The 19,776-nt window shown below is 34.9% G+C and overlaps 1 protein-coding gene across 1 annotated transcript; it reads left to right on the top strand.

Annotated features, from left to right (window-relative positions):
- Window positions 1-1,139: 1,139 nt before the first annotated feature.
- On the top strand, window positions 1,140-19,090 carry LOC308680627 (uncharacterized protein). The gene is made up of 19 exons (XM_081348845.1): window positions 1,140-1,519; window positions 2,335-2,366; window positions 2,459-2,493; window positions 7,092-7,129; window positions 7,696-7,792; window positions 8,886-8,971; window positions 9,080-9,137; window positions 10,471-10,563; window positions 10,665-10,693; window positions 10,786-10,819; window positions 10,915-10,993; window positions 14,298-14,328; window positions 14,412-14,436; window positions 14,536-14,650; window positions 15,665-15,696; window positions 16,108-16,139; window positions 16,236-16,319; window positions 17,227-17,385; window positions 18,737-19,090. Exons 1-19 carry the CDS (start codon window positions 1,517-1,519, stop codon window positions 18,851-18,853), a joined length of 1,179 nt encoding a protein of 392 aa, XP_081204971.1. The 5' UTR covers window positions 1,140-1,516; the 3' UTR covers window positions 18,854-19,090.
- The last annotated feature ends 686 nt before the right edge of the window (window positions 19,091-19,776 follow it).

Here is a 19,776-nt window from a genome sequence, read left to right as displayed (position 1 = left end):
ATTTTAATAGCTTGATGTTGCAGTGCAAACTAGGCCAAGTTCTTTTGAACTTTCTATTCATCAAAGAATCCTGAAAAATAAAATGTATTACGGTTTCCAGGAAGTTAGAAAGATTTTTGATCAGATATGATCAGTTTTCAGAGGGAAGTACATATGTTTGCAATGTTTGTAAGCTACATATCTTGTTTCACCTCCTCTGTCAAAAACAACCAACATTTTAATGGATAGTTTAACCAACTATTATCAGAGAGAAACTGCTGTTCTCTGCATTAAAATAATCTGTTTAATTTAATCTTGATGCAGTGCAAACCAGGCCAAATCATGGTCCATTTGTGTGTGTGAATTTTGTTAGAACATGTGGTCATTCTGTTCTTTTAAACTTTCTGTTCATCAAAGAATGAACATAGAATGAAAAATAGAATGTATCACGGTTTCCACAAACATATGAACTGTTTTCAACACTAATAATAATGTGAAATGTTTCTTGAGCAGCCAATCAGCATATTAGAATGATTTCTGAAGGATCATGTGACACTGAAGGCTGGAGTAATGATGCTGAAAATTCAGCTTTGATCACAGGAATAAATGACTATACATTCACATAAAAAAAAGAGTTATTTAAAATTGTAATAATATTTCACAATAGTACTGTTTCTTATGGTATTTTTGATCAAATAAATGCAGTCTTGGGGAGCAGAAGAGACTTCTTTAAAAAAATATATATAAATCTTATCGACCACAAATGTTGAATGGTATGCAGGCAGACGGGAAGTTATAGAGTTGCTAGTGTTGGATTAGTAAAATGTTAGAAAGAATTTTTATCAGATATGTTTCCAGAGGGAGATAAAGCAAGTACATATTTACCGGATGCTTGCAATGTTTGTAAAGCTATCTTCATATGTTGTTTTACCTGCTCCATCAGAACCAAAATCAACATTTCAATGGCTAGTTTCATCAACGATTATCAGAGAGAAACTGCTGTTCCCCGCATTAAAATGATTTGTTTCCTTTAAACTTCATGCAGTGAAAACTGGGCCACATCATGGTCCACTTGTGTGTGTGAATGTTGTTAGATGCGTTCACACTGCCATCAGCAGGTTGAGATCAGGAACTGATGATGATTACCAGGGTTTGGAGACGTTCACAGGTGTCGTGCTGCACAGACACAGACCGTCTCTTGTGATGTACTGTCTCATGTCACCAAACTCTGTTCCCCTGAAAGGCTTGATAACACTTCTTCTTTCTGACAGCGCCCCGTCTGTGGTCAGATGCATCTAAACATCAGACGAGAGAGAGAACAAAGTGCTTTAGTGAACTTAGAGCCGGTCGAAGGACTTTCTGTTATTAACAGGGATAATCAGCTACCTGCTAAATCATCCACCTGCTATGCAAATACTCAAACTCACACACACACTGTCAGCACGCTACTTACTGTCCTCTTATACAAAGTTCTAGGATATTTGCATCCAAACCTTACAGGAGAGAGCTTCCTGATGAACTGAACATCTCATGCATCATGGTAAAGTACAATTATTCATATTTATATAATGAGTTGCATGTTCTACATTTAGGATTCCAGACAAAATTGACATGTTATGGGCATTTTGAGTTGGTTTCAGATGCTGTTTTATATGTGAACATCAACGTATTCATAATATGGTGTGGCAACATCCAGGCAGTAGTTTCATTTATTACCTGTAACTGATGTCAGATACTGTACGTATCATATATGTTTTAGAAAGGTTAGTTATTTTCTACTTTAAAATGTTTCAGCTCCTCATTCGCATTAAATAAAGCATTGCATTGTTCTCTGCATGATGCAGTTGAACCACTGATCTGATAAAAACCGGAAAATAGCAACGTTTCAGCTTCCCCTTGCCTAGTCACACCAGTTACGGCACTTTGTGCTGTCAATATACAGTACAGTATGCTTATTTATTTCTGTGATATTCAATCTAATTTAATTTAATTTCCCTCACCTTCAGTCAAAACATTACTGAACCTGTTTTTATTCCTCTAAAGTAAAACAGCTTTTTATGTATTGAATAGTTGTGAAAGAAAAAGTGATGTGCTGTGTTTTTCTCTGACATTGTTTATATTTATAATATTACTTGTATATTGCATTTATGCATGCTTCATCCATATACATTTACACAATCTTTTACCATCCGGGAACTGTTTAATAAAAACAACTAGTAAAGATCGATACATAATGTTCTTGTTAAACATTACCTGACTTGGGAAATATAAAGGTCTTTGATCGAAATGTGTACGTGTTTTGGTCACCAGAGAAAAGTTTTATTGCTCAGAAAATGGTGATTTCTTTATTTTTAGAGTTTCTTTGAGAAGTTGAAAACATCTGTACTGTAAGTGTTTTTTTCATCAAACAAAAAAATGTTCTCATGTACACCTTTCTCATGCATTACTGTGATTTACCTGTTATTTTTCTTCTGTACAGACATGGTGGACCACCCGCCCCTCCCAGGAGAACAGGTGCATTCTTGACAATAGGCCTTACTTGTGTAAAAACAGTCAAAAGATTAAAACATCCACGTATTTCCCTTAGACTAGACTTTAGGTTAAAATTAAGCTATAGGGGATAATAATTATAATAAAAAAAGTTTACTTCTATTAATCAGTCTTTCAATCACTGTTTATTTTATTCAATCAGTTTGATTGAATCACCGTTCACGTAGGCAATATTTTAATTAGGGCCCAAGCCCTGAAAGGGCGAAGGCCCTATTGTTTCCGTAAGGATTATTATTTTTTTTTTTCTTCATTATTTTTTTTTTGCCTTTTTGCCACTTTTGGGGCCCTTAACATGCTCAAAAACTCTTGAAATTTTGCACACACGTCAGAACCTGCGGCCATCAGGGCCGGGCTGAAGCTGGTACTGGGGCGTGGCAGGGGGGCTCGACAGCGCCCCCTGGAATGGGGTCCGAAAACTTGGTCCATAAATCAAACACGCTTGCATGTAATTATATGAAACTCAGTACACATATAGATCTCATCGGGCCGAACAACTTTCGTGCTCTAAGTTTTACAAAAGCCCAACAGGAAGTCGGTTATTATACGTTGTTTGGAAAACGCATACAATGGAATGTGAAATACTCCTCCTAGGGATTTCATCCGATCGCCACCAAACTCGGTGAGAATAAAGTCAAGACATTGAGGATGAATTCTTGCGAACGGATTTTTGATATCTCGAACGGTTTGGCCGTGGCGAGGAAACAAATTTATGGCGAATAATGGGACACAGGAAGTGTGTTATAACTTCTGCATACATTAACTGATCTTGATGAAACTTCAGCAGTGTGTTCGTTGTAAGAGGCCGATCACATGGATGTGACTATTGTGAGTCAAAGTTATAGCGCCACCAACTGGCAGCAGGAAGTGTGTCACTTTCAAAATGCTTTGAAGTCACCCTCTTAATTTTACCCGATTTGCTTCAAACTTTCTGTGTATAATGTAAACACAGGGCAGATGTAGACCTGTGAAAGGATTATTGATATCTTAGATACTGTTGCCGTGGCAACGCATCAAGTTTTAATATTCTTTTCGGATGCGTTTGAGACTCTTAACATGCTTGAAATTGGATGAAACTCGACAGACACATAACACTTATTAGCCAGTAGACATGTGAAAAGTTTCAGAAACGGGCGTGGCAGGGGGGCTCAACAGCGCCCTCTTGAACAGGGTCTGAAAACTTGGTCCATATATCAAATACGCTTGCATGAATTAATATGAAACTCGGTACACATATAGATCTCGTCGGGCCGAACAACTTTCCCTCTGTCAAGTTTCACGCCAGCCCAACAGGAAGTCAGCTATTATGGGTTGTTTGGAAAACGCTTGCTGTGGAATGTGATGTACTCCTCCTAGAGAATTCATTCAATCACCTCCAAACTCAGTCAGCATGAAGTAAAGACATTGAGGATGCTAAATTGCGGACGGATTTTTGATATCTTGAACGGTTTGGCCGTGGTGAGGAAACGAATTTATGGCGAGAAAAGAGAGACACGAAGTGTTATAACTTCTGCATACATCAACTGATCTTGATGAAACTTCAGCAGTGTGTTCGTGGTAAGAGGCCGATCAGATGGATGTGACTATTGTGAGTCAAAGTTATAGCGCCACCAACTGGCAGCAGGAAGTGTGTCACTTTCAACATACTTTTGACAAAAGTGGGGGGGTTAGTTTTAAATACAGTAAAAAAAAAAATGTTTTTATATTGTTCTCATCAAGCCGGACAACTTTCTAATTTACATTCATTAGCTCAGAGCAAAAGGAAGTCAGATATTTTGGTCTGAATGTGGATTTTTTTGCAAAATCAGCCTATGAATTTTTAGCCACTCCTCTTAAACTATTTATTTTATTCCCACCAAACTTTTTCAACATGATGAAAATACATTAAATATGCTAAATTGTGAACGGATAATAAATATCTCAAACGGTTTTGCTATGGCGAGGGATTAAAGTAATGTCCAAAAAGGAAAAACTAAAAGCCTCAAATTTTCTAAAAATGTAATTATATACCATTTATTTCTATATAAAAGTATACAAACATCACAACTAAACATTTTATTATTTTTTTTTCAATTTAAGAATGAATTTTAAGTTTAAAAACTGCCAGAATGGTTGTTTAGTCTAAACAATACATAAATAAAGTCAAACATAGTGCTATACTGCCCTCTTGTGTTCAAAATCAGGTAGGCCTATTATATCTATATAAAAATATACTAGGTATGTGACGGTGAGAATATTTTACCACCGGTTAACTGACGTGTGACACCGCTGGGGGCTTTTTAATCGCTAACTTAAAAACGAAAGTAAAATATGTTCGTCCGCACTGACATTTATATTGGTTGAGCGAGCGTTTCAAATGAATTCCTATGGAAGTAGGAATTAACTGAAAAACGTTCACTCTGTTCTGCTCGTTCCTCGCCGTGGACGCGCACCATTATGAATGCCCGTGCAGCCATGAGCATTTTAGTTTCATTTTAAAATTAGCGCCTTTCGGGGGGTGGATTGCTTGAAATTATTTTACAAAAGCACCATTTTGTGTTTTATTGCAACTGTACACAAATATAAGTTAACACTTTGCAGTTTGAATGTCGTCCTGTATAATGACGGAGTATGTTTTTATGTGTCTACTGTTCAATCGCGCCCACGCCACACACACACACACACACACACACACACACGGTTTACTATCTTTGTGGGTACTCTCCATGGACTTAATGGTTTTTATACTGAACAAACTGTATATTCTATCTCCTCACACTAACCCTACCCCTAAACCTACCTATCCCATAAAACTTTCTGCATTTTTACATTTCCAAAAAAACTCATTCTGTATGATTTATAATCTTGTTTACCCATGGGGACTTCTATTTAGGTCCCCACTGTGACACGAGTCCCCATGAGTCTGTGTGCATTCAGGTTAAAGTCCCCACCGGGATAGAAAAACATGAACACACACACACACACACACTCCAGCATTACAATCTTGACATCACAGCCTGTTCATTATAGCCTTAATAAAATATAATAATAAAATAGTCAACCTAACATATAAAAATTACACTGCTCTAAATAGTCAGTAGTACAATTCGTACATTCACAGTAAGCACCGCTCGCTCCACTGTGATGTTTCCAAGCAAATTTTTGCGCATGTGAAGAGGATGATTTTTTCCATCAATATTGGAACACGAGTGAAGAACAAAGCCTATAATAAAGAATAGTTTAGCATCCAAATACATCGCAAATGTTGAAACATTTTGATTCTGATGAGAGGGTTACGTGAGCCCAACACTTCTTACTTTCATTTTTACTTTTACATTAAATTTAAAGGATTTGTTGTGGAATATTTTGAGTGTATCATAAAATCTGAATAATAAAAAAAAAAATAATAATAATAATAAAAAAAAAAAAAATGAATGAATGAATGAATAAATAAATATATATATGTATGTATATATATATATATATATATATGTATGTATGTATGTATGTATGTATATATATATATATATATATATATATATATGTATGTATATATATATATATATATATATGTATGTATGTATGTATGTATGTATATATATATATATATATATATATATATATATATATATATATATATATGTATGTATGTATGTATGTATGTATGTATGTATGTATGTATATATATATATATATATATATATATATATATATATATATATATATATATATATATATATATATATATATATATATATATATATATATATATATATATAGCTGCGAGCAGCGATGAAGGGCCAAAGCCGGCGGCACCGCCACCCTAAAGGCACCGGGGTTGCGGTGCCACCGGCTTGGGCCCGTAATCGCTGCTCGCAGCTATATTTTAACCTTATATTAACAAGCTACATTTTTACTTTTAACCATTATATCAACTGTAGCCTACATATATGAATAATACAAGAAGTTTGGCATAACTATAAACAAAACCGCAGTGAATATCAGCTACAATGTGAACACATACAGACCTTTCAAAAAGCAGAGAGGTTGGTTAGTTTGCAAATGATCGGCTCACGTTATTTGAATTCTTTGTGGCGATTTGTTTACGTCTCGGTATAAATAATCAAAAGCAAGCGTTTTTGCTTTGTATGTCTTTCAAAGACATACGTTTCTGTCGAACGTGAGCGTTTTGAGGGAATTTTACAACAACTCAACTTCCCAGCAAGCACCGCGGCATGAATAAATTATACAGGGTTACTTCTACTTGTTTTATTTTGTTTTACGGTTTATCGTTTTTTATTTTTGCTGCCGTTGTATATCCAGTCACTACTAGTTACTTCGCGTGATGATTATTCAGAGTTCGGATATATTTACTTATTTATTTTTGTCACCGAGACACCGACCGTTTTCTGTTCGTCTATTTGATTGTCTGCCATCGCTTTATAAAAGTGGCGGAAATGCACTAATACTCGGTTTACCAGCCGCCACACACACAAGAAAGAACGAGATGAAGTATTGTAATGATTTATAAATGTATTTTTGTTTCTTCAAACTTTGTGTGATCTCATTCCAACTCTCAAACACAGATAACAGCTCTGCATACGGATGGCCAGAAGGGGAATTTGTAAGTAACGTTAGGCTACTGTGCAAATATCACCTGTCTAAAACACACACACACACACACACACACACACACACACACACACACACACACACACACACACACACACACACACACAGACACACACACACACACACACACACACACACACACACACACACACACACACACACAGACACACACACAGGTTAAAAAGTGTGGGAACAGCAGTGTTTATCTTTCTTCCTGTTGCTTTTGTCACCACAAGGTATCACTTCCCCTACCAATAATTGCTGATTTTTGTGAAACGCTTTCATGACATCATCCTGATACATACATCTACTGTCAATCTTCTGAGTATTTCCTTTTTTTCAGTGACATGCCGTTTTTATTCCTTTTATCCCCCCCTTTTCTCCTTTCTCCTTATCCTTCTCCTTTTTTTTTTTTTACCATAAAGGCATTATTCATTATTACTATTTACCACTTGTGACCTGTGATGCATCACAGCTGTTATATTATATTATTTGACATATTTTATTGTAGACACATCTGAACAAGATCGTTGTTTACTTTAATCTGTGCATTTACAGGAGGATGAGGAAGATGGCGATACATATGAAGCCCCACCATGTGAGCGTCCCACCATTAAAGTCCAGCCTCGCCAAGTAGAGGAGAACGTTTACCTTGGTAGGTCCATCCATCCATCCATCCATTCATCTATCATTCGTCCATCCATCCATCCGTCCGTCCATCCATCCATCCATCCATCCATCCATTCATCTATCATTCGTCCATCCATCCATCCGTCCGTCCATCCATCCATCCATCCATCATCCATCCACCCATCCATCATCCATCATTCATTCATTCATCCATCATTCATTCATTAATCCATCCATCCATCCATCCATCATTCGTCCATTCATCCATCAATCCATCCATCCATCATCCATCCATCCATCCACCAATCCGTCTGTCTGTCCATCCATCCATCATTCATTCATTCATTCATTCATCCATCCATCATCCATCCATCCATCCATCCATCCATCCATCATTCATTCATTCATTCATTCATTCATTCATCCATCCATCCATCATCCACCCATCCATCATCCATTCATTCATTCATTCATTCATCCACCCATCCATCATCCATCCACCCATCCATCCATCATTCATTCATTCATTCATCCATCCATCCATCCATCCATCATTCATCCATCCATCCATCATTCATCCATCCATCCATCCATCCATCCATCCATCCATCCATCATTCATCCATCCATCCATCCATCTATCATTCGTCCATTTATCCATCAATCCATCATCCATCCATCCGTCTGTCCATCCATCCATCATTCATCCATCCATCCATCATTCATCCATCCATCCATCATTCATTCATTCATCCATCCATCCATCCATCCATCCATCCATCCTTAATTCATTCATTCATTCATTCATCCATCATTCATTCATTCATCCATCCATCCATCCATCCATCCATCCTTCATTCATTCATTCATTCATTCATTCATCCATCATTCATTCATTCATCCATCCATCCATCCTTCATTCATTCATTCTATCTATCTAAATTACCATACGAAGGGCTGACTTCGTTATGTTAGCATGGATTGTTAAAAATGTCACATGTATTTTATTTTAGATTTCTATTTTTAATAGGAACTAATTATGCTTCTGATTAATGTGATTTATATTTAATGTGCTAATATTTTTGATTTAGTTTCTAATATAGCGTTTGCTTATCTCAGGTTATCCAGACAGAAGCCCAAACCCTGGTATTCCCAAAAGACCGCCGCCACGACCAGCCAAGATCCTCCCGATCGGGAAGAGCACAGTAAAACATTTTTGTGCTCAAATTATTGCAATATCGGTCTTTAATATGATTTAATTTAACAAAAGAGGCACGTGCAACTTTTAGATTCAGTGTTTGTTTTGCTTCTAGAAGCCAGAGCCGCCTCACGATGCAGAAGAGTTTTACCTCGACCCCAATGATGGAAAACGTGAGTCTCTTTGAACTCTGATCAATGGTGTTCATTCGACTGCCTGTTTCTATCAGTCTCTATCCTCTCATGTGTCTGTGCTGCAAGATGACATTAATATTTTTATTTTTAGAAGAGTTTGTTGTTGTTTGGTTTTTGGTGTAGTGTAGAGTAGTTTAAATACTTGCATTTCCCCGGCTTTCTTAAAGTCCCCCTGTAGTCAATCGTTTTATTTTCATAACAATATTGATCACCTAAAAAACCTTTGATCACCAAAATGACATATTTAAATGTTTTTTTCCTTGTTAAAATATTCGTCATGCCTTAAAATATCTTGAATGTAACTCGACACCCTTGCCTCATTTGGTATTCGCGGTTCTATAAATATGCAAATGAGCCCCTCCTCCACTCACTCACTCAGCTCAGAGATCCACTGGTTGACGATCACACATTGATCTGATTGGTTACAAGGTAGTTTGTGACGTCAGAAACACCAGCGATTTCAAAGCGTGTTTTTGAGACTGTCTTTGGTTCACTGCAGTTTTAAGGAGAAAATACTCAGCAATGGAGTCGACTTATGAATTTACACATGGTTTGCCTTAAAGCACATTAAAAACACCACATAGACACATAAACAACATTAAAAGCTGGATTTTCACCACAGGGGGACTTTAACTGTTCTGTCGGAATATATAGGCAAAACAAGACCATCAGCATTGTTTTTAGGCACACACTTCGTTAAATTCAAAGTATTTCAACTTTTAAAAATATGCCTCAAGGTTGTAATTCGTTTTAAATGCAGCTTGTGTGAACACATCCTAGTCTTTAGCTTCATGCACACTATCACTCAAAAGCCTGGGGTCAGTAAGATTTTGTAATGTTTTGAAGGTCTCACCAAGGCTGCATTTATTTGATTAAAAACGCAGTAAAAACAGTAATATTGTGAAATATTTTTACAATTTAAAATAGATGATTTCTATGTTACTATATGTTAAAATGTAATTTATTCCTGTGATCAAAGCTGAATTTTCAGCATCATTACCCCAGTCTTCAGTGTCACATGATCCTTCAGAAATCACTCTAATATGATGATTTGCTCAAGACACATTTATGATTATTATCAATGTTGAAAGCAGTTTGTATGTTTGTGGAAACCGTGATACATTTTATTTTTCAGGATTCTTTAATGAAAAGAAAGCATTTATTTGAAATGTATTTGTAACATTATTCATTTTTACTCTCACTTTTGATCAAATTAATGCATTCCTCCTGACCCCAGAGGTTTGAATGGTAGTGTAATGCAGAGATAGATGGATGGCATATATGCAATAAACTTTATATTCTCTGACTCCAGCCCCTGAGGTGATCCGTAAAGATAAACCTGGTAAAAAAGCCCCGCCTAAGAGACCCCCGATGAGACCTCCACCGGCCCCTCAGAACGACGAAGGTCATTTCAAGACTATGTTCCTCAAACTCATATTTTCATATGGGATTTTATTAGTTGATAACACACTGCACTTTTAGTTACTGTACTCTTTGACCTTCTAGATGTTTACTTGGACCCAAATGAAGGGCAGGTAAGCTTGACTGAGCATCAGAAATGCTAAAGAAAAAAATTAAGCCGGATGCCTTGTGATCATTTTAATACTACTCTTTTTGTTTCTGTCAGGATGATGATGATACCTATCTAGATCCTGTAGCAGGTCAGTTCTCCATGAATTTATAGCTTAAAATGATTTTATAGAATGATAAGGTGACTTAAATCATATTTGGCATTCATAGTTTTATTTTTTTCCAGAAACTCCTTCACCCCGAAACCCGATCCGTATGCCGATGCCCCCTAAAAGTGTAGGCCTTCGAGACCCTCCATCACCACTGTACGTATGTCCAAATCAGGCTTAATAATATTACTAAAAGCATAAAAATCATCTGAAATAAAACTGAAATAAAACAAAATATATATATAAAAAAAACTGTTTCAGCTAGTTGCCAAAGCAAAATTTCTCTTTGTCATTTATTTTTACTTGAATGATGTAGTAAAAAAACTAAAACTGAAATAAAAATGAATAAAATTATATTAGTGCTGTCGAATTGATTAATTCTATCTAACATAAATATATATAAATATACAGTGCTATGCATAAGTTTAGACACCCATGCTAAAGTTGACTAAAAAGAGGAATAAAAAATCATCTTTTGGAAATTGAACTTAACCCTTATGTGCTGTTGGGGATGTTTTCATCCACTATGGGGTATTTTTGAGTCTAAATTTGGCCATAACTTTTTCTGTGTTTCAGCAAATGGAATGATTTTTGGTGACAAATCTTATTTTGACACATATTTTGGGAAAATGCTTTGAAATTTTTCAAAAACTCAACAGTACACTGTGGGCAAATTTACTACCCTTTCGTTATGTTTGTGGCTGAAAACCGCCACTACTTTAAACTGCTGTAAAAATTTATCAGATAAATATTTTTTTCAATTTTTTTTGCATAAATCTATTAATCAACCTCAGTCCTGCTCAAAAATACTAAATGTTTAAAAAAATTCAGGATTTTAACTCTTTAATTGCCAAATTTGTAAATGATGTCACTGATTTGGGAAAAAAACACACACAAAATGACTCATTTTCAATATAAAATGTGATTGTGGACTGGATTTTTTTTACCTTTTATCACAGTCTTGGACATGTCAAAGATTAGAAACAACATTGGTTTTGATGCATTGTTAGTTTTTGTGCAGCATCAGATTTTAACTTTTTCTCCCTCATTTACTGTTCGTGGCTGTTTTTGCCCCATTGACTTCCATTATAACCACATTTTTTGATTGCAAAGCCATGACACCATATAATCATGCATTTTTGATTGTTGGTGGTTTTCCCTGTTGGGAAGAGGTAAAATTTGTAATTTTTACTGTTGATAACCGTGTGGCACCATTAACCCTTTAGATAGGCCTGTGCCAAAAAAAGCTTAGTTTCTGGCTTTTACATGGAGTTATATGGAGTATAACAGCATAATAAAGTGTGTGTGTGTGTGTGCTATGCGCTATGCCTTCGCAAGGGTCCAGAACATGGATTCCGTGTTCAATCTGTTTTTTACGGAGGAGATGATTGACCTCATTGTCAGCATGACTTGCGTCAACACATACATGTTTGTACAGTCATACAAACATGTATGACTATGCCTTGTGATGGCATAGCGCGTCGGCCCTGGAGTCACGCCACTGGCAGGCTGAAGAAAGAGAGTTGTCTCCACGTTAGTGGAAAACAACACTTCGCCGTTTCTCCCAATCCACCCAGATCCAGGATCCTCCGAATCCTCCTCGCCTTCAGTGGAAGCTAGAGTGGATGATGAGGGTGCCACATCCAAATCAGGATCTGACTCTCCTGAGTCTGTGGTGTCAGAGGGAGAAGACGATACATCCTGCAGCTCGCTGGAGGGGTCAGGCTGCATAATCATCTCTAAAACTTCACTACAAGTCAAGCCCTTTCTCATGTTGCTTGCTGCTCTTCTCACCATCAAATGACCAGCAGGCTTGCATGCACGCGTTTAAATCCACTTGCTTTGTTTTTGTTTAGTCTGCATTTCTCACCATCAAAAGGCAGCAGGTGCATAAATACACTTACTTTGTTTTTGTTTACTCCATGCAGTTCTGAGAGCTGAGGTGCATATTTTGATTTTCTCAGACGCATCAAGGTGAGTTCACACACACACGCACACACACACACACACACACACACACACACACACACACACACACACACACACACACACACACACACACACACACACACACTTTATTATGCTGTTATACTCCATATAACTCCATGTAAAAGCCAGAAACTAAGCTTTTTTTGGCACAGGCCTATCTAAAGGGTTAATGGTGCCACCCGGTTATCAACAGTAAAAATTACAAATTTTACCTCTTCCCAACAGGGAAAACCACCAACAATCAAAAATGCATGATTATATGGTGTCATGGCTTTGCAATCAAAAAATGTGGTTATAATGGAAGTCAATGGGGCAAAAACAGCCACGAACAGTAAATGAGGGAGAAAAAGTTAAAATCTGATGCTGCACAAAAACTAACAATGCATCAAAACCAATGTTGTTTCTAATCTTTGACATGTCCAAGACTGTGATAAAAGGTAAAAAAAAATCCAGTCCACAATCACATTTTATATTGAAAATGAGTAATTTTGTGTGTGTTTTTTTCCCCCAAATCAGTGACATCATTTACGAATTTGGCAATTAAAGAGTTAAAATCCTGATTTTTTTTTAAACATTTAGTATTTTTGAGCAGGACTGAGGTTGATTAATAGATTTATGCAAAAAAATTTGAAAAAAATATTTATCTGATACATTTTTACAGCAGTTTAAAGTAGTGGCTGTTTTCAGCCACAAACATAACTAAAGGATGTAATTTCTAACAATGCACAAGGGTTAATGCCTTAATTAAAAAAATTAGGAAAAATCCAACCTTTAAGGAATCCAAATTTCCAAAAGATGATTTTTTATTCCTCTTTTTAGTCAACTTTAGCATGGGTGTCTAAACTTATGCGTAGCACTATATATATATATATATATATATATATATATATATATATATATGTGTGTGTTTGTGTGTGTGTGTAAATGTGTGTGTGTGTGTGTGTGTGTGTGTGTGTGTGTGTGTGTGTGTGTGTGTATATATATATATATACATTTTAATGTTAGATGTGATTAATCACGATTAACCGATTTGACAGCAATAAATTATATTGATTAAAATTATAAATATACCTACATAAACTATATATTTAAAAATATAACTAATGACAAAAAACGCTAAAACTTTGACTAAAATTAAAATGAAAACGTAAAATACAAAAATAAAGAATAATTCAAAATATTTAAAAAAAAATGTAACAAATTTACATTAAAGGAGGGACCCGAGTCTACAGTAGAGACCGGAATATCAGAGACTTGAGGCGGGAATCTCTTCAATTCGGCCAGTAAGAATCTGCCTAGCAACACCTTAGTAACCGCCACACAACGTGTTAAATATCACACTTTTGCAACTGTATGGCAATCTGCTGCAACTACTCAGATCACATCTGCCATCCTGGTAGGGACATTTGCACAGGTGAGCATTTAGTTAGCAAAATCTAGTTTGGTAATACTATTTCTTCTTGTCTTACAGAATGAAACCACCTGTTCCCAGAGCCCATTCTGTGAGTACTGCACTTGTTTCACACGCATGCACTCAGTACAGTGTTCTTCTCTTGAGATCTGATGTATTTGTTGGTTTCCTCAGAGTTCGCTCCTGATCAGTGAGAAAGGTTAGTTAGTTTCTCCACACGTGTTTAACTCATGCATGATGATGTAGACCGTATGAGCCACATGTAAAGCTCCACTTGACATCTTGTCTGGTTGTTTAGCTCCGCCTCCAGATGTGAAGCTCAGAAGTATCACTTTTTCTGGCCAGTCGCTTCCACCCGCACTAACCAGCAAACCCATTCCTCCCATCGTCGTCCCCAAAGAAGTCAAACCCAGGTGAGTCTGTGAAGCCTTCAGAGATATTTCACACTAAAATCAAAAGAAAAAAATACGAAATTGTATAGTGCATAAAATATTCAGCCTATGGTTCCAGTAAGAATATTTGCATTGTGACAAAAAATTTCATGAACATTTTTCCAAACTCGCCTAATCCTCAGCTGACCAATATAAAGCAAAATTTTAATGTTCATTAGTCTAATGTGAAAAAATAACATATGTAAAATGTCCATTACAAATGTTAGTATACCTCACGGTTGTATTATTTTTATTTATTTTTTTTACATAGCTTTCTATTCATGCTGAATTTATTTTTAAAACATTGGATTATTATAGTATGTGTTATTCCTAACTTTTCAAATTTAGACTATATATATATATATATATATATATATATATATAATGTACATATTTAGTTAATATTTTATTTATTTTCATCTAAATTTATTTCCATAGAGTGTTGCTCTAAAATTAAGCAATAAAATTAAATAAAATGTAAAGTAAAATAAAAAAATATATAGACATTTTATATATTTAATATATACATTTTATATATTAAATACTGGGTGATTTTTCAAGTGTTATTTTAGTATCATTTATATACTATTTTTATACTATTACTATTAGTTTTTGCCTTTTTTTTAGCTTTAGTTATTTTAGTTCTTCCACTTAAACCAAACGAAAATGAGAAAATTTACTTGGTGAACTTATTTTATGCTGAAATAAAATAAGTTTTTTCATGTTTTATTTAATTTCAAATAATGAAAATGTTTTTATGGTTTTAGATTTAGTTCACAATCATAACACTGTTTTTTTCATTACTGTCTACAGTTTTGTTTTTGTTTGCATTAGCGTATGAGCATTTGAGGGCAATATTATTATGAAAATATAGTCCCATCACCTTCTTTATGCAAAACATTTTTTTGTGAAATATGAGAAGCACATTTCATTGTCACATTCGCCTCGTCCTCATCCGTTGTAAAACTCAAATTTCTGTAAATATGTTGTTTCCAGTCCTCCTCCACCGCCATCTCTGGACAGCACAGGTGAGCAAATTTATTATTTTCATTTTTTGTCATTCTCTGTCCGTCAGAGTTCAGTCTCCATTGCTTGACATGAACACTTAGGGTTAATAAAGGCATTTATTTGACATTTATTTGAGATGTCAGATCAGTGACCACATCAGTATTGATGTATATAGTGATTTTGTCTAGAAGATTTGGCTGATATTAGAAGTCATTAACATGCGAGCTTGTATTTTCTAAATTAAATCATCTTTTCACATGACAAGACTCAAAAGAATTTAACAATTTAACATTTATTCATCTGACTCCTGTTAGAACTTTTTGTTACTGTTGTCATATGTTTGTCACATAAAAACAATTACTGTTATCAGATTCAGTCATAATTTCCATATCGGTTCTTCCCTAATTCATTGATGCTCTTTCCTCACACAGCGCTTTCTTTTGGAGTGAAACCAGTTACACAGGTAAACACAACACACACAGTCAACTCTTTATGTGATTGGTGGCAGACTGCCTCTTTATTCAGTAACTGATTGGCTGGTGGTGTTTATCACGATCAGGGGGCGGGGCTTCAGGACAGAGAGTGGTTTGCTGGAGTTTGCGACCGCAAGACTTCCGAGGAAACCTTGTTCAGGGTTAACAAGGTGTGTGTTTTTGTGTGATTTGTATTTTATTTAAATGCTGCATGTTTTTCATCTAAATGGGAATCTTGTTCTGAAATGAAGTAATAAAATAAAATTAAATATAAAATATCAAGTAAAAATAAATTAAAATGTTATATATATATAAAATTGTATATATATATATATATATATATATATATATATATATATATATATATATATATATATATATATATATATATATATCAATTAATATTTTTTTATTGTATATTTTACTTTCATCTAAATGGGAATGTTGTTCTGAAATTAAGCCATAATATAACATGTAAAATGTACTTTTTTTTTATTTTTATTTTTTTATTTTATCTAAATAGGAATGTTGTTCTGATATAAATCAATAAAAACATGTAAAATTATATATTTTAACATGATTATTTTATTTGTATTATTCATATTTTATATTTTATTTGTTTTGCTCTAAATGGGAATGTTGTTCTGAAGTTAAGTAATAAAATATAACAAAAAATACACCGTAATAAAAATAATATATTTTTCACATTTTTTATTTTACAAAAACTTAAATACAAAATAACATTTTACAAATAACATAAATATATGCTCAGGATAAACAAGTTGTGTCTGTTTATGTGTGATTTGTATTTTATTGAAATGCTTCATGTTTATCATCTAAATGGGAATGTTCAGTTGAGTCACTGTTCAAAAATGAAGCAACTATCCTAAACCCTAACCACATAATGTTTATCATTTGTCATGAATTTAGACATTTGGACTCTTAAAGAGTAATTTTTCATTTTGAGTAAGGGACTTTTGTGGTTTTTTTAATCTTAACATCTGGAGCCATTTCTCTCCAGTTTTGCTGAAAAGTCTGTAATTCATGGCTGTGTGTTTCTGCCCTGTGTTCATGCAGGACGGCACGTTTCTGGTCAGGTACAGTAGCTCTCAGAATGGCCGTCAGCCCTTCACGCTGGTCGTTCTCTACCATCAGACCGTTTACAACATCCCTGTGCGCTTCCTAGAGGACTCGCAACACTACGCGCTGGGAAAAGAGGGCAAGAAGACGGAAGAGGTAGAGGAGGAGAGGAAGATCTGCTTCTCTCACATGTTCTGTCTCTGTGTTCTCTGATCAGAACTGTGCATGTTGCTGTCGTAATCACCGTAAATAAAGCTCCATGTGCTTTCGGATTGCTCTCGCGCTACTTTGATGTCATACACCGATCGGTCGAAGTCGAACGCGCCTTCAGTCCGCAGTGGTCAGGTGGTACAGCAAGTCGTAGCTCTCAGAAAATTATGAGTTTACACGTTGTAATTACAAGTTCTACAAGCACGTTAAGGCTTTTTACAGTTCAGAATTGTTACGGTAATTACGACATGGCATGAACGCACAATGAATAGAAGAGGAACTGTAGAGTGTGTGTGTGTGTGTGTGTATATATATATATATATATATATGACACAATATACATCCTACATTCGCTTCCTGGTTGTTTTCATTTATGCATTTGGCATTTTATCCGAAGTTACTTTTTTTTCAATGCATGCATTGTATTCCCTGGGAATTGATCCCATGACATTTAAAATGAACTTAAAGCACGTTTATTAAACCCCCCCAATTTATTATTTTCAAATGTATTATTTAATTATGTTTCACATTATTATTTCCATATACACTGTTTAAATGCTCAAGCTTAAGCTCTATCTTGGTCTCATGTGAAATCACAGCTGGATGATTTTGAAATGCTTTTTTCCCCAAATATTTTATAGATTTTTTTTGTGTGAAGAAGTTTTTCTATCATCCATTTTCTAAAATATCACACTTAAGCAAGTCACTTTGAATTCATCATCATAATAATTGTCATAATAATTATTGTTTTATTATTATTATTGCAGCATATATACATGTTCATTATAGTAGATGTTCATTATGAATATACACACACATCTTCACCCTTTATCTTCAAACATTTTGAGAGCATATTGTGTAGTTGTGCTTGGAGTCGATTGGTTGGTGATAATAATGCAATGAAACATGCCAAATTGGGTGGACATAATTTGTGGCCAGGCTGTCATGCAAAGCATTCAAAAACAAGAGAGAACCAATGAAATATTAATAACTGATTATGTTGTAGTCAGTGTATGCTTTATGTAGCTTTTTTTTTTGCCAAATAATTTTGTCAGATAAATACTTTAACCAAAGTTAGTGTTTGTTATTCCCTTCTCAAAAATATTAAATATTTTCCTCATATTTTGATGGTTAAAATCGAACTTTTTACGGTCATTAAAAACAAACATCACCTCTAGACATCACTTTTGGCCACTACTACATATTGACATATTTCAATGCCAATGTCAGAGCAAATTTACACGGATTACAGTAGTAATGTACAATAGCTCTGATCATCTCTGTCTGTGTTTTCCAGCTCTTCGGCAGTTTGCAGGAGATGATCTCGCATCACATGAAGAACCCGATTCTGCTGATCGACCGTAAGAGTCAAGCTAAACACAGCACCCTCCTGTCTCACGCCGTACGGCCCTAATGCTCAACCTGATGATGTTATATATACAAACACTCACTCATACATAGCTTCAATTATTTATACCATCGTGTTTGTAATGCAGTCAAACGCTGATAGTGTCTTGTGTTTAGTGGCTTTCATGTTTGGGGATTTTATATGTGGTGACTATGTAGTTTAGCTAAACTCACATATGTAATGTTTACAGAGCAATTTGTTGTCTTAGTGTTAAATAGTTTGAATAAATGAACATGTGACCTTTCTGACCATTTTTTTTTAAATCACACAAACATTGATTAAAATCAGAATGACTTTATATCAGTGGTAGTGTTGTGAAGCTACTTTGAATCCGTATTCTGACAAGCTATAATTGTAAATGTTAAGTGGTTTGAAAAAGTATTTATCAATATAATGGTACTTTGAAATTATTTTCATATAATGAAACATTGATGGATATTTCAAACAGTACATATCCAAAACTGTGCCGATAACACTGTTTTGATATAGATAGAACTATATTATATAAAGTAAAGTAGTATTTAATAAATCATAGAACTGAATGGTACTGTTCATGTACCATGGTATTTATGGATATGTCAAGGAATACTATGGTACTTTTCTATTATGTTTTGTTTAATGCAGTGCTGTCATTGTTAACTTAAAACATTTCTAGTCATTTAAATAAATGTTAACTAAAAATAAAGGTAAAACTTTAGTTTACAGTGTCCATGTTACATGTACATAGTAGTAATAACAGTAAATGATGCATATTTACGTGCAACTAACCCTGAACCAAACCTGATAACACTTTATTTTACAGTGTCATATACGTAGTTACATAGTTACTATAGTAAAAACAATAAATTATGCATAATTATATGCAACTAACCCTAAACCAAATCAAACCCTAATCCTAACCCTTTAGTAAGTACATGTAGTTAATTAAT

Source organism: Scardinius erythrophthalmus (genome assembly GCF_964197995.2).
Source record: "Scardinius erythrophthalmus genome assembly, chromosome: 20".
Classification (NCBI taxonomy): domain Eukaryota; kingdom Metazoa; phylum Chordata; class Actinopteri; order Cypriniformes; family Leuciscidae; genus Scardinius; species Scardinius erythrophthalmus.
Note: the sequence above shows the minus strand (reverse complement) of the source record. Positions and strands in the feature narration are given on the sequence as shown.